General features: G+C 46.5%; 1 protein-coding gene across 4 annotated transcripts in view; it reads right to left on the minus strand.

The window, feature by feature from the left end:
• MARCHF10 (membrane associated ring-CH-type finger 10) overlaps positions 1–16284 on the minus strand; it is an 85157-nt gene that overhangs the window by 19809 nt on the left and 49064 nt on the right. For all 4 annotated transcript variants that reach the window (XM_029928926.1, XM_029928929.1, XM_029928927.1 and 1 more), the window contains 3 exons: positions 13258–13410; positions 6455–7868; positions 2612–2778 (listed from right to left, as the gene is read on the minus strand). In XM_029928926.1, coding sequence (XP_029784786.1) covers positions 2612–2778; positions 6455–7868; positions 13258–13410 — 1734 coding nt within the window. The remainder of the gene's footprint in view (positions 1–2611; positions 2779–6454; positions 7869–13257; positions 13411–16284) is intronic.

Genomic DNA, 16284 nt, shown 5'->3' on the forward strand with positions numbered 1-16284 from the left:
CCCACCACCAAAAAAAGAAGAGGAAAAAAAAAAGTAAAGAAAATAATAAGGGAAAAACCCAAGACACACTTCCTATGGGAAAAAAAACCCCAGCATGTAATTTCTGTCCTTGATGGAATGTATTAAATAAGCAAACACCCCAACAAGGAAAACAAGTACTACAATGTAAAAATATTAAGAAAAGAAACCCTCTCACATGCATAAATGAAAGATTGCACACAAAGAACTCACATCTTTTCAAGCTTCAATAGTAAATATTCTGCTACTATATATTAAATACTGCATGGTTTGCCAAATTTTCATGATTTTTAAATAATAGGTCTTGCTTTCTGTGTAAATATAAACACACTGGTTCATAAAGTTGGAATTGCTACACAGAGGCAGAGAATCTGTGACACAGGTGTTTGCCAAGAGTGAATGTTGACCGTTGTTTTTCTGACCTAACACAGGTCTAAGCAAATAAATAAATGAGGGCCACATTGATGGCAGAAGCTGTTCTCAGTCTGCGGCTTAAAAATCTGCCTTTGGGGCGCCTGGGTGGCTCAATCGCTTGAGTGTCCAGCTTCAGCTCAGGTCATGATCTCGCAGTTTGTGGTTTTGAGCCCCGCCTCAGGCTCTGTGCTGACAGCTCAGAGCCTGGAGCCTGCTTCAGATTTCGTGTCTCCCTCTCTCTCTGCCCCTTCCCTGCTCACGCTCTCTCTCTCTCTCTCTCTCAAAAATAAATAAAACATTAAAAAAAAATCTGCCTTTACTCTTGCGCAGATGACTTCACACCTGAGAGGGTGAGGGAGCCAGGGGCCATTGTGTGGAAACTAGTGCAGCGGTCTCTGCAGCCAGCACCTGAGTTCAGTCTCATCTGGGAAAAGAAATATGAGAAGTCTTCCTTTGTTGTTGTGGGATTGTTGGTTTTTGTAAAGTTTTTAAATTAAAAAAATTTTTTTTATCATGCATTCTAAATCAGCATTTTTTCTCCGCTTCTCCTATTCCCCAAAGTGAAGATGGAAGATGCAGAAACTGTGCTGTGTTGAAGCAAACACTACGCCCAGCGTCTTTTCCCCGCACGTAGGTGCTGCGGTTTTGCTAATGATGTCCTGGTATTTATTTTTATGCATTAGAAACTAGAGGACTGGTTGGCAACCTGCATTTATTTGGGAAAGATAGCGCTGGTGCAGTTTTGTACCCCAGGTCTGCTTTGCCTCCCTGGGGACATAAAGAAATAGAACATGATAGAGAACTTCAAAAGACAAGGATGAACGGTAATCCCGTGTCTGCAGTTTGTTTGCTGGATTTCTTTTAGCCCCTTTCTGTAGTGCTTTAGGCTACTGTGTGTCCCATGTGCCTTCGATCTTGATCCCACTCAACAGGCCCTTACGGACTCGGGCGTTTACAAGCACTTAGCGGCGCTTTCATTGCACGTTTCACGAGCGATCTTTTCCTGTGCTAGATGTTTAACTGGCCCAAATTTGCAGTAAGATAAAACACTGTATGACAGGGTCATTAGTGGCCAAGGTCCCCTTGTGTCCTCCCTGTCTGAAGGACTGAGTACCAAGCCCACTACTCGGAGATGGGTTTAGGCAGCTTGGATGGTGGTGCTAGGTGCTAGGTTTGTTTGCCCTGCTCGGGAAGGTGCAGAAAGTGAACAAGGGATCAGGGAGGAGACGATTAACCTGATTGTCTCATGGTTCATGGAAAGCTTTTAGGTCTCCCAGGCTTCCTGGAAGAGTGATAACCAAGGAGGAGAACAAGGAAGAGGAGAGAAATAGGAATCGGCTATGTGGTAAAAGGTTTTCAGGGAGTTGTCTCTGAAAGACATAGCAGCTATTTTGTAATGAGTTCTTTGCATTGCTGTTCTGTTTTTTTGTGGGGTTTTTTGTTTTTTGTTTTTTGTTTTTGTTGTTGTTGTTCAAGTTGCCCTTCTTCCTAAAACCATGTTTTAAAGAAACCCACCCTGTTTCCTGCCCAGAAAACCACAGCTGACCTCCCCAGGCGGCGTATTTGGGTTATAACCCCCCCCCCCACCAGGGAGCTGAGAAAGGGCTTCACACCCAGTTACAAGATCTGCAAGACAGAGCTGACAAAGCCAGCACATGGAAATCTCTTTATCTAATACGTTCTAGAAAATTAGATCAGTGCTCTTTTCCTGCCCCTACTGCCACATGCAGCTTTGCTCAGTTTCTTAGGTGACACCCTCCTTCCCCCACAAATAAAAGGACGCAGAACTGTTTTTGCCAGGTGTCTATGAGCGGGCATGGCTGCAGTGCGCTTGCTGAGGTTCAACCACTGACCCATTTTAGTTTCCTTCCTCCCGGGAGGGAATCTTAGCATCTCTGCTCAGGCTCAAGCGGGGTAAGATTCAACAGCATAGCCAAGATTCTTCTCTCAGACTTGGAAAACAAATTCATTTCCCTCCCATAATTTAAAGGCAGCATTTAGACGCGCTACGATCCATCAGGGCTGTGAGCAAGAGCCCTGGGCTCAGGGGCCACGGTTCTTCCGGCTACTGCTTGCGGAGGAGAGGGAACGGTTGTCCCCACGCGGAGTGCCACACGGTGTGGTGTCTCGGATTAGTTATAGGTTGGGGCACATTCGCCGCTTCTGCTTCCCCACCTACCTGATGTTATTTTCACTTTCAGCCATGTTTTCAGGCACTCCTGATGAACAAACCGCAGGCTTCCCACACAGCCGCAAGGCTCCAGCAGGGGGTTGGTTGGGGAACCCCCGGCTATCTGACAGATGCGACACAAGTCTCCCTCCTCCTCTGAGTCCTCCTCCAGGAGACTAAATGGAAAACAAGCCCTGGTGAGCAGGGGTCTGCACATTTGCAGTTTCTACAAACTACAAATACCATTTCCCAGGACATTCAAGGGGAGGCTCCTCCAGGTCCCTGGGCCCCCTGCTTTCTCCCATTCTGCTGAAAATTCTTCCAGGTTCCTGAGAGCAGGTGCACAAAGTCTTGTATCGGGTTCCTCTGCAGCTACTGGTACGTGTGAGCTAGCCAGGAGAACCAGCAGTGCCACCGTAAACCTAGAGGTATAGGGCAGGGCTACCGAGGAAAGCCATGGAAATGCCTGGGTGCTCCTACCCGCCCCCCCCCCCATCGTGGCCACTGTGAAGGAGTTGGAGGTGTGGCGTGTCGTCAAGTAAGTGGGATTTGTGGGCAGGGGGTCTGGGTTTGAAGCTTGCCTCTGAAACGTGTGGGTTTGGTGACTCTGGCAAGTTCTTGAAGCTTCTCAGGTCTCTGTTTCCTCATATATAAAGCCATGTGATGCCAACACACCACTACCTACCTAACGGGGTCATGGGCATCCCGGATGCAATGATGGCAGTGTCACTGGTCTGCAAAGTGCATCAAGTGTGTGGCAGAGTATCTGCACACAGAGGCCCCTCAGTAGATGTTGGTTGGGGATGACAATGAACCAATAAACCTGGACATGAACTCACCAATAGCATTAACACGTGTTAAGCAATTTTGCCAACATTCCAGAATGTAAGCTGCTGGAATCCGATGAAGATGGAATTAGTGAAAATGTAAGCAGATGTATTTGTGTCTAATCAATGGTGAGTGAAGACTAGCTGATTGATGTTCATGTAGGGAGGCCCTTAAGAAGCCCAAGACTTGTTATTTAGAATCTGCATGGCCTGGTGACTGTCTGGTCAAGGAAGGAAAATTGGCTCGAGACTAAAATCAAAGGAGAGGAAGAAATGGGGCATTGCTCCGGAGATAGATGTGTGTGCTCAGTTTCCTAAGAGACCTTTCTCCTCAGGAAAGAGAAGTCAATGAAAAGGAAGAGAATTATGGTGTTCTATTATTATAAACAAAAGAAGAGATAGGTCATATTTTTCAAAGACTCAGTATCTCCAAGATATCAGTTCTCCCCAGAATAATCTACAGATTTAACTCTGTTTCAGTGAAAATCTCAACAAGCTGATTCTGAAACATGCGTAGTCCAGGACTCTTAAGGAACAAAGTGGGGAAGGCTCCCGAAGTGCACCACTGGCTGCCAGAACTTAGAAAAGCTACAGACATTAAGGTGATGTGGTATTGGACTTGGGGGGGAAAAAAAAAAAAGAGCAAGAGACCAGAATAGAGAGCTCGGAAACAGACTCATACATTTATAGTTACAAGATCGAGGTAGCTCTTCAGGTGAGCAAAGGAAGATCCTGGGACAGTTGGGCATTCATCAAACGTACCTCCCGTCACATATTACATATCACTTCACATTTACGTCCAAAATCCATTTCACACCAACTCCTAGGTGTTCAAAGTGAAACTGTAGAGATTTTAGAAGAAAACAGGAAGAATATCTTTTTAATTTTTTTAATATTTATTTATTTTTGACAGAGAGAGAGAGACACACACACAGAGCATGAGTGGCAGAGAGAGATAGACACAGGATCCAAAGCAGGCTCCAGGCTCTGAGCTCCAGAGACTGACACGGGCTCGAAGTCATGAACCACGAGATCATGACCTGAGCCAAAATCAGTCCAGGCGCCCCCAAATAGATAGACTATCTTAACAATCCTCCATTACGAAAGGATTTTATCAAGATAACAAGATACAAATCACAATTCATAGAGATGGATATATTTGACTTCATTAAAATTAAGAATTTGTTTTCGTTAAAAGACATCAACAAGAGGGGGACGTGGCTGGCTCAGTCAAAGGAGTGTGTGGCTCTTGGTCTCAGGATCATGAGTTCAAGCCCCACATTGGGTGTAGAGATAACTTAAATAAATAAAATTAAAAAAAAATTAAAAGCAAAAGAATGATAAATGCAATTCAAGAACGGTTTCCTGGGGGCACAGGAGTTGGGAGGGAGTAGAGGAGATCAGGTGGGTGAGGGACTCAGGGGCTCCAGTAAAGTTCTATTAGGTGGAAGGTAAGCACAGTAGCATCTGGGTTTTGCTTTATTTTGAATTCTCTAATTATTTGTATGCATTAAAGTAACCAAGGAAAATTTTTTGAAGAGTATAAGTGGCATTGAGAAATGGGCTTGAAATATTTAAATGAGGCATATTATAAAATATGAGCCAATGCTTACTAAAAATTGCATTTATATGCAATGATAAGAGACGGGAAACAAAGTTTTTTTATAGTACATATCTCTGGATTATAGGATTACAGGTGATTTTCCTTTCAAGTTTATATTTTTCATATTTCTAGAATGAACATTTTTGAGATAAATAGAAAAGCATAACATTTAGTTTATGCAGAAAACAAAGGTGTCTGATAGACAAAGTCCATAACTCCTAGCTGTTTAATGCATTGCCATGCCAAGAAGCGGGTGTATTTTTAAAAGAAATCATTTTTAGCTCCAAGGCATCACTTCAGGTTGGTGGAAAACCAGCCTCCCGACAAGTGGGTCTGAAGCTGTATTTTGGAGCAGGTGTAGATGGGTGAGTGTGAGGCCTTTTGGCCCTGACCCATGAGTCCGTTGGTCTGCTGGTGGCTCCTATACCAGGGAAAGGAAAAGGTACTGCTAACAGGAGAGTGACTTAATTCCTGCAGCTGGATAACAGACCCCCGGAGGAGGGGTGGGTGTGCGTCCAAGCCCTGGGTCTCTCTTCCCCTCCTGCATTCTAATTCAGTGCCTTGGAATTTCCCCACTCACAATGAATATCAATAGGATAATTAATGGCCCAAATGAGCCATACTAACATACACAAAGGCGGCTGGCATTCACAGAATCCGTTTCCAGATCAGTAAGCCAACATCAGGGCGTGGAAGCACCTATCATAAAGAAAACCTTCGAATCCTGACCTCGTGTCTGATGATAGCTTTAAAAGGCGTCAGATTTCACGTATTGTGGATATTGTGAAATATCCCTAAATCATCGTACAAGACAGGAAGATCAGAGAAAAGGGCAATCCAGAAAAAACACCTATTTCTCTCTCACGCGTGAGAACGAGCACACAAAATGGACCCAGTGGTTACCCCAGCATAGCCCTTCAGAGAACCGAGGTAACCATGGTAACAGTTGGGGACCGGCCTTTTGGTCGGAAAGATTCAAATCCTAGAACTGTCGGTTGGATTTGGAGAGAGTCCCGTGAGGGAGGGCTGGTGAACTTCACGTGTGGAGTTAATGCAACCTTTCTGTAAAAGCCCTGGCTCCTAATTGCCCGGGACAGGAGCTAGCCCTATGTGGCAGTCAAAAATCCCTTATGCCTACCAAACCAGCCTTCCTTAAAGTTATGGCGTTCAAGGAGAAAACGTTTGGGGAATACTAGAGAGATTGAGCTGGCACACCAAACATTTCGTCATGATACATACATTTTAAGAACAACAAAATAGACAATTTTGTCAATAAAAACAATCATTAAAAGGTCAAGGAAGGGCCCATCCTCCTTGGGAATTTAAAATTCCCATGATGCTCTAATGAAGGCATTGCTTACTTCTACCAGGAAAAAATGGAATAAAAAAAGTATATACATATCATTAACGGAAATTCCTCACCTTTCTTGCAATTTCTTGAGTTTTTCAGGGTTTGCCTTTATCTTATTGGCCTCCTTTTCATCTGTGAAAGCAAAGGCTGCCATTCCATTCCCGTTATCATTTTGACTTGGGAAACCAGAGACTGTAAAGAAAGTAAAAGGTCCTTGCAGGGACCCAGGCACATGTAAACGGCCTTGCAAGTTCATTCCTGATAGAGAGGAGCTGGAAGGCTCTAGCAAGGACACGTTGCTTTCAGGATTTAGTAAGAGCTCTTCTGTACATGCTGGGGTTTCCTGGGATGGGTTTGTTAAAGTAATATCTTCTGCTCCTCTGTCATCAAATTCAGGTGCTCTGTTTGCTGGAAAATAACCGTGGTTTTCAGCACAGGCAAGTGGATCCCTATTTCTAATGGGGAACAATTGTTGGCGAACATTAAACCTTGAGTTTCCCTCTGGGTCTGGACTGTGAACGAATGGAGATGACATTGGCGAGTCTTCTGGAATATCATCTCTCATGGCAGGATGCATTAATGATCCAGCAGTGGTATAAGGTGAATTCACTGGTGATCTTGGAGCTGTTGATCTACCGGAAAGAAGATCGTCAGGAGAATTACTAGAACTGTTTAAGTAGGCATGCCAATCTCTTTCATCATCGTGGGTACCAAGCCTATCTTCCATGGAAGTACAATCTCTAAATCCATTTTCAGCATTGAGGGCTTCATCTAGACTAGCTGTGGATTTGGTGTCCCCTGAAGGAGAGGTGCTTTTCTCATGTTCACTGTCATCACTGTCATTCTCTTTAGGAGGCCCTCCATTGGGCGGCTTGGGGTCTTGAAACACCGTTGCCTCCCCAGGAAGCTGGTCTGTCGCTGGTTCCGTTGAATTGCTCATTCTTAATGAGCCACGACTGGACTCAGTTCTTCTTACTACATGAACGCTGCAATTTTCAGAACTTTCTTCAAAAGTTTTACTTTTGGCCTGAGTGGTTGATGTCCTATGAAATCGACTTCTCTTATGACTGGGAGGAGAACGAGGTGGGCGCATACCAACCAACAAAAGTTCTTCTTCTAGGAGGATCTCCTCTTCGGTGTCCTCATTTTCTCCTCCAGGGTTTAATGATAAGATGGAATAAAAGTCTTTGTCTCTGAACCTAAAGGGTGACCTTCTTGGCACTCCTGTGGTGGCGGCTAGAAGTGGTGGCCCCAAGGACTCACTCAACACTTGAGGGCTGCTTGTTCCTTGGAAGGCCTGAGACAGGCCTGCATGTGGCTCATCCTGGGAAAGAATTCTCGAGTCTCCTCTTGTGGCTCTCTCAGGGGCATTCCCATTCATAGTCGTTAGCCGTGAGGACGGGTCTAAGCGTCTTCTCTCTTGAGTTGGCCTCTTGAGCTTCGTGCCACTTGCCCACATTGGGCCCTCTTGCTGAACTATTGGATCTGCATGGAGAAAAGACAAAGTTTATCATTCTTCTATAGGTGTTCATGGATGAAGGAGCTCGAACACTAAGGGTGAGAGTCCCTCAAGGCAACAAGTGAGCCTAGAGAAGACCATCTGCGTGGTTAAAACAGCGGGAGGTACAAAAGCAGCGCAGTTGCGGTCATTTGCCTCATTTTACTGCTTCTGGATTCTCCTCTGTCCATTTGTGGAGTTCGGGCTGGTTCTGGGGAGACGGGGTGACCCTGAGGATACAGCTCTTTTTTTGTGGAAGAAATCTCTCAAATGATAGTTTTCAGAACAGAGTTAAGGTATAAGGAAAACCAATGCTTCAGGAATGGCTTCTACAAAAACCACCAGTGCCTTCTCATCTGGATCCATTCAGTATGCATTTGTGACCCTCCTGTGCCACACACAGCTTTGAAAAATCTTAAGAAAATATAATCTACCTGGGCAGATTGGGAGGAAGGCTCTAGAAGCTGGTATCCAGTTACCCTGATGATCTGGATTACATTTACTGTGTAGTGCGATAAAAATTACAACTCTCTCATGAGATCATTACCTTCTCTTTGTCACTAGCTCCTAGTCCATTTGTAACCTTGAGCGATAATAGAATTCCTCCTCTGCCCCCTGATTCTAAAGTATGAAGAGATGTATGGAAAAGAGGAGGCAAAGTGCCCACACGTGTAGGAATTTCTAGTGTTGGAGTCACTTGGTCAAAACTTGCCTTATAAAAACAATGAATAAGCATAACTTACTGAGGGCTTATACTGAATGGGCCAGGCACCATACCAACTTTATTACATACACACATGTGGACCTCAGAGTCCTGTGGGATAGGTACCACAATCATACCGCTTTATAATTGAGGGAACCCAGGCTTAGGTCACATAACTTACTCAAGGTCATATTTCTTGTAAGTTAAGGGTACAATCATTCAAACTCAAGCCTTCCTGATACTATGATTTAACCCTGACCCTGAGTCCCTTCCTGTGGTTGGACTTCCAATTTCCTTGTGAAAATGGAAGGAAATTTAATTCATTGTGATGTGCATGTGCTCAGGGTTTGTTTAGTATTTTTAACCCTCTCAGTGCAGATAGGACACTGAAAATACTTCTCTGATTCTACTTCTCTTGGTTTCCTCCTGGTGTCGCCTTCCTCCCAGCCCCGCCCCTCCCTTGCCCTCCCCTCCCCTCTTGCTATCCTGCAGGACCTGATGAGACCCTGTGGTCCTTATCATTTACCTTCCAGAGCCATTCACCCCCTAGAGTGGACAGGACCCCACGGGTTTGGAAAGGCCTGTGTGGTAACAGCTCAGGCAAGTGAAATGCAAATCCTCGGAGCATTAGGCCCAGCCAAGGGCCAAGTCAATACTGACTCACTTTAATCAAGAGCCTCCCGGGAGCACCGGCTTCTAAGTCCTAATACTCTCTAAGCCTCTTTTATTGTTAACTGCGTGGGACACTCAGCGACGCAGTGCGAATTTTTACTCATCAGCTCTCACAGAAATCAGTTAAGCTCCCCCGATCAGGCCCCTCATGGGGTTTTATAAACCCCAGTTAAGAGATGTATCAGCAATTCCAGGAAGCTCTGAGCATCTGGCTGTGTGTGTATTAGGGGTGGGGCTGGTATGCCCGCTCGGACCCCATTCGGGGGGACAAATTCTTCCACATGACCAACTGAATTCTCTTGATGATTTTTTATCAGGGGGAGAAAAAAGTGATACAGAAGATTCAGAAATGCAGGCTCCAGTCGATTACTTTCCATTTTGAATTTGATGAAGTGCCTTGGAGATTAGCTAACAAGTTGCTGGAACCTGAAGCTTCCGGTCTGTCCCTGAACACACAGCTGCCCTTCGGCCCCGGGCTGATTTAGTCTGGGCTTCAAATTTTATTTATTTATTATTTTTGAGAGACAGAACGAGCAGGAGAGGGTCAGAGAGAGAGGGAGACGTAGAATCCGAAGCAGAGTCCAGGCTCTGAGCTGTCAGCAGAGAGCCCGATGTGGGGCTCGAACCCATGAACCGTGAGATCATGACCAGAGCCGAAGCCAGATGCTCAATGGACTGAGCCACCCAGGTGCCCCATTTTTTTAAAATTTAATTATTTTTAGTCTGGGCTTCAGGAGACACATAAGCAAAATGATCGGCTAGGGCAACTTTTGCAAAATGGAGCTGGACACTCAACAGGAACCACAAATTTATTTCAAGGAAGCCAGGGAGCTGTCGGCCCAGCAACAGTGGCTTCTGAATGCTGCAAGGCAGCTCCTGTGTGTCCCCAAACACCCCAGGGAACACGTCTTCACTCTTGTCACCACCACTGCCTTCCTCTTTCCAAGGTTCCATCAGCTCTTCCCCTACTGGTGGCAGACCGTGCCATTCTATGTGTACATGATTTTAACCCTGTTTCTTGCATCTAACAGATAGGGAGCAGATTTCACAGCGCGCGGGCTGGGAATAACACCCCATTTGGCATGCCAGGATGCGCTATTCATACACCAGGCCCTACAGATTCTTGGGCCCTGTGTGGGCTCCAGCTCAGAAGGGAGGGGCTCCCATTTCCAGAAGTTCAACCAGGTGCAGCTGAATGTTCTAGGTGCAACAAGATGAAACCAGAAAAAGCATCCATCCTCCCTGTCTTTGATCTAGACTTCTTCACGTGCTAGACCACCCAGTCCTTTCCTACCTTCCAACAACCATATACTTTTACCCATTTTCCTCTGGTTATACAAGGAGCCGATGTTCATTTGGAGAAAATATGGGACTCTCGGAAGAGGATGAAGAAGAAATAAAAATCACCCACAAGCTGAGCCTCAGCTGGCCCTTGCTTCGGTTCTGGAATCCAGGGGTGGGTTGCAAACCCGAGACCCCTGGGCTGCTTTCATCCTGCGGTCCGGCTTTGCCTCATCATCTGAACATCGAGTTAATCGCCCTTAGCTGGGGCCTGTAGGTTCTGGTTTACCTTTGTCCCCACAGCCTGGGTTAGTGTTTCTCCTGCCATTTCCACCTGTTCCCTGAAGGGATCTGAACTCACAAGTCAGCGCTCTTAAGTTAGAAACACTTCTTTTTCAAAAAAGCCAAAACTGGAATATTTGGGTACATACAACTTTATGTCCTGCTTTCTTTCCATAAGCTTTTTACTGTGGGCATTATCTTCTGCTAAAATTCAATTATTCTTCAAGAACACGATATTAAGTACAGGTTGAGATACATTATATAAATGTATCATAATTTGTTTAACTCTTCTCCAGTTCTTGGTTAGATAAGTGGTTTCGCAGTTTTCACTGTTACAAATGACACTGATAAACGTTCCTGCTCGTACATCTTTGTGAGTCTTCTTAAAGTAAGTTCGCAGGCATGGAATTGCTAGGTCAACAGGTATGACTTTTCACACAGGTTGCCAAATTCCAGTTTGTACCAAATTACCCTACAGGTAGGACATGAAAGCATCTCTTAAAGCTGTGTCACCAGCAGCTCCTGCCAAGGGCTTGGCATGCCATCGGCACAACGGTGCCCAGGAAATGTTATTCGCTTTACTACCAGTATTGGGTATTAGTTTTAAAACCTTAGCCAATTTCATAGGCCAAATTGATCTCATGCAAATTTACGATTATTACTTAGCGACTTTCAACTTGTTTTTTTCCTTCCAATGTTTATTAGCTATGTGCATTTCCTCTGTGAAACTGTCTGCTATGCCTCTTCCCATTTTTCTGTCAGGCGGTCATGGGTTTTCTTGTTGATTTGTAAGAGCTTTCTATATATTACCTCTTTGTCACATTGGCTTCAAATTTCTCACAGATCCCATTCAAACATCTGGCTCCTGTCCAGTTTATGCAAACCACGTTAGAATGCGAGAGACAAAATGAAAGACTAGTGAGGAAGCAAACTGAGGGAAGACAAGGAGCATTATCCTTACATAATGGAAAGCTGAATATATACTAGAAAATTGGGACAAAGTCTCAGTGAATCTCAGGATAACCGAAGATGCCTTTCAGGTATAGGTGGAGGATTGTATGAGCCTCATGGGATGTTTCATTCATGGGGAACCTCACCTTTCAAATAATAGTCAAGGGTTTACTAGGACCACTGGCATGGTACAGGACAGGAACTAACAGTAATTTGGTGCCTACTCTAGCGAGGTGCTGGTCAGTGTATTATTTCCTTTAGTTAGGATAGCAGTGCAGTGAGATTGATTATATGATCTTTATTTTTTTAAGTTTATTTATTTTTATTATTTTTGAAAGGGTGTGAGCTAGCAGGGCAGGGAGAGACAGAGAGAGAGAGAGAGAGAGAGAACCCCAAGCAGGCTCTGCACTGCTGGTGCGCACAGCTCAACGCTGTGAGATCCCACAAACGGTGAGATCATGACCTGAGCCAAAGTCAAGAGTCGTACACCTAACCTACCAAGCCACCCCGGTGCCCCTCAGTATCATTATTTTAAGGCCAGGGAACTGTAACCCAGAGTGGCTACGTGACCAAACCAGGCTCCGAGGCAGGGAAAACCCGAAATTAGAAGGCTCCTTCTCGGCAGGAGGTGTCCTGTTGCTGGGGCCTGTGACGTCAGCTGCTGCAGGTTCACATATGCTCTGATTGCCCCGAATTCCAAGCCACCCACCAGTACCCTGTTTGATATTTACAGGTGTCCACTGAAGTGTATATTACATTTTAAAATAAAGTCTACTGCGTTCATTGGGTGGTGAGGGAAGTGTGCACTCAGTGGTTTCTCCAAGGGGAAGACTAGGTCCCTGGTAAGGTTGGCTGTCCAGTGTCACTTTCTTTGAGTCCCATGGAGGCTCTTCGGATCCTATTCCTTCTGCCGTCATAGGGGGAGGGTAACATGGTCGGTGTGCAGCATGGCCTGGGCCTTTGGATGAATGCTCAGGACTGCAAGAGGACTTATCCACCAGACCAGGGTTTTGAGGCAAAGCATAGGTTTGCTTTGATGTTATTTCTTACACACCGAGATCTCGACACCCTGGATGGCGAGGCTTGAAGATCCCTGTGGGAGGTGAGCAGTCTGCCACCTGCAGACGCCCCTCCTCCCCGCTCCGCCAGGTGAGACAACCCCAGAGCTGCAGACTGCTTCTCCAGCCCTTGTCCCCCCAGCCCGCCGCCCAGATGTCCTCTCCAGAAGCCGGATGGCTGGCCTTCACTCGCAACCCCACGCGCTCACTCCTATGGAATAAATGGGAGAAAAAATAAAAACAAACTCCCTGCCCTACCTTTTCCGGCCAGCCTCGCTCCTAGAAGGAAACCAGGTCCAATAGATTGCTCTCAAAACCTTTTAAGCATTTCATTTTAAGGTACACTGTCCTCCACATAAAAGCCCATGTGTCTAACCGCACAAGTCTGCTCTCGCTGAGGACCAAGATACATGAACCCCAGGTCCTTACCTGGTCCCCTGAGGGCCAGCGCCCTCGCCGGCAGCTGTGACTTCTGTCTGCTCCTGTCCCTGGGCACTCCTGGGCTCTGTGTTTCGGGGCTGACTGTCAGTCTCCTCAGGTTTGGCCTCCTCTTTCTTGACAAAATCTGTGGTGCCTGGGCTGCTGAAAGGTGCAAAATCTTTTCAATAATAATTTTTTTACAAGGAAACAGCTTCTGCATAAAGGATGGTCCCAAGGCCTAGCAGGGATGAAGGCAGGTAAGGGACTGGGCCCCAGGTGGTCAGAGAGGAGCTGGATTTGAAACCTGGTTCTGTGACCTCGTAGCTGTGTGAACTTGGGCAGGTTTCCTCACCTATTAAATGGAAAATCCTAATACCTACTTCTCGAGGTTGTTATCACCATTAATGAGCACCTGTGACACTTCCAAGCAGGGTCTATAAGCGGGGTGTCCTTCCGCTAAGATGCTTCTAGCTTCCCGTGCATAGATGTTGGGATGGGCATGCCGGCAACACTGTCAGGAGCCCTCTACAGTTGGGGTACGCAAAGGCCCTCTCCCCAGCTGCTCTTCCAAGGTTGAATCACAGCCTAGTTTGTACCTGTATAGCCTCAGGTTGTTTATTAGCAGCTAAGATGGCCTTCCAGAAAGGTTCCAAGCATCTGGGACGCCAGGTATCCCTATTTGCTTGGCTATGTGCTGGAAGGAAAAACTCACAGTAAAGACAGTAACGGGAACGCTAATGCAGATTGAGTTCCCAGTGAATATATTTTTTTAGAAATTCACATTTTGAACTAGGTTGCCAACTGGTTTGAATAATCACAAATCTCTTCTGCACATGTAGGAAGCATCAGTGCCCATGGAGTTTGGGGCAAGAGTTTCAGTATTTTCCATGCCTCTCAGCAAGTTCTTGAGTTTACGAGGCAGTTGAATTGTGAATGTCGGAACTAGATCTTTCCGAGGGACTTTGCCTGGCCCATCCCCTCTTGGACAGTTCAGAAGTTTCACAAAATAACCGCAGCCAGTGGGCAACACGGGTAAAGCTGGGAAGGTCCTCGAGTTGTGTGCGAGAGAGCAGCCGTTTTGGCCTTTGGACACAACTGGATTTATGTTCCAGAGTGTGAGTTGTGGTTTTCGTCCAGATTCCGGAAATGAATGAAAGTTCTCCCTGGCAGCTCATGAAGCGAGTTGAATACAATGATTAGGTACAACCTGCTTCTCCTGACAGGCCTCAGGAGAGGAAGGCACTTGGCTCTGTGCCCCCAAGACAGAGGGGACCATGTTCTACTGAGGATGTGCTAAAAACCACCTGTGGGTGGTGGTGGCTCATGCAGGGTGAGCTGGTGGGGACTGTAGAGGTCATGGGTGTGACCACAATGGAGAGAAGGGAGTTCTCCAGAAGATGAGGATATAGTCTTCAGAGAGTGTGGGGTGGTGACAGGCCACGATTTCACCAACCTGGAGGAGAGTGAGAGGGGCTTTTTGGTATGGGGGCCAGCCTGGAGGTGAGCAAGGCACTTTCTCAGCACCAAGAGTTGCTTTCCTGTAATCCAGAGGTTTCTCCCTAGTCACCTAGGACCTCATTCCTCCAGATCTCAGCAGTCAATGACTGCCTCCTACCCCTCCCCTGATGGACAGGGTGGGAAACAATGGGATTCTTGCTGAGGAAGCAATAGCTGGAGGACCAAGGAAGGGGCGGGCTTGGGATTCAGGCCCAAAGGTTTTGGTCACAAGGATTGCACTTTGATTCCTAGCAGGAATCCCATTAGAATCTTTGCATTTCCTTCGCAGCCCAGGGCAGCGGAACCTCACACCGCCTCCCGTCCCATGCCGGCACCCTGTCCACACCCCCACACAGTCCAGGGGCCTCTCTTCCCCGGCCTGGCCCAGCTGGCAGATCCTTCGAGGTCTGTTTCCAGTTTTATGCCCACCCATGCTGCTCTGACCCTGCTTTGAGAACTTTCAGGATTCCTAGAATCTTTAGCATTGGAAGAGTCTAACGTTGCCCAGAGTACACATCTTCTCTCTCCTTAAGGACGAGGACCCTGCCTTAGCCTGTGTGTGGCCTGGTCTCCTTCAGGACAGAGTCATTCCTTAGTGAGATGTGCGGACTTCACGAAGATGCATTCCGCTACTCGGCTGCCACAGGGAAGTTCGAAAGCAGAACAAACTTTTTCTTGCGCTAAACATCCAAGATGACTTAGGTGATTTTGTCTTCTTGTTCGAAAAAAGCGCCTTCTTCAAAGCATCAGCTCTTTTCAATGATTTCCGGAAATGAGCATGTCGTCTCTAACCGAGGGTTTCAGCAAACCAAAGTAATAAAGCTGGGAACCCGGAGGTGGTTTTACCAGGTCTGGCAAGCGAAGCTGGCAGTGTGGGCAGGAGCCTCTGACTTTGGGCAGTTTGGACCTCAGGCTCTGCATCTCTGAAATGGGAGCATTCCTATCTTGTTGAGTGATTGCCAAGTTTGCAATAATGTCTGTAAATGGCCTTGCTCAGTGTCTGGTGCTTCTCAGCTGCTCTCAGTGGTGGCCATGGTGTCTCCCAAAAATAGTTTACTGGGACCACTGCTAACTGGGGATCCGAAGTTGCTCTCACGAGAGACTTGCACTGGGCCAGAAACGTGTTCCACAGGTTTCATCTGTTGAGAATAACTCACGCGGCAGCCTTCATTTCTGTGCCGTTCTTGCCGAGGCTCCCTCCCTCGATCCTTTATAAAATCCAAAAGGCAAATAGTACCTCCCTTTCTATTCTAATCTGTTCAACAAACACCCACGTGCCTTTGCTTATGTAATAATTTGAGGGTTCACAAAGATGAGTAAGACAGCTTGGTCGTGACCTTAAACACTGTGATCCAATTTGGCTGTGCGGCTGACTTCTTCCTGGTGATACCCTCTCAGAGTCGCCGGAAAGCAAACTCTTACAAAATAGCCCTTCGTCACCACCTGCAATTGCTGGCACAAATCTGGTGACCTGGGCCGCATAGCTTGCATGTACCCTGATTCCGGGTCCTCATCACCTCCCTGTACCCAAATCCAACC

The sequence above is a fragment of the Suricata suricatta genome, chromosome 17, assembly GCF_006229205.1.
Source record: "Suricata suricatta isolate VVHF042 chromosome 17, meerkat_22Aug2017_6uvM2_HiC, whole genome shotgun sequence".
NCBI lineage: Eukaryota > Metazoa > Chordata > Mammalia > Carnivora > Herpestidae > Suricata > Suricata suricatta.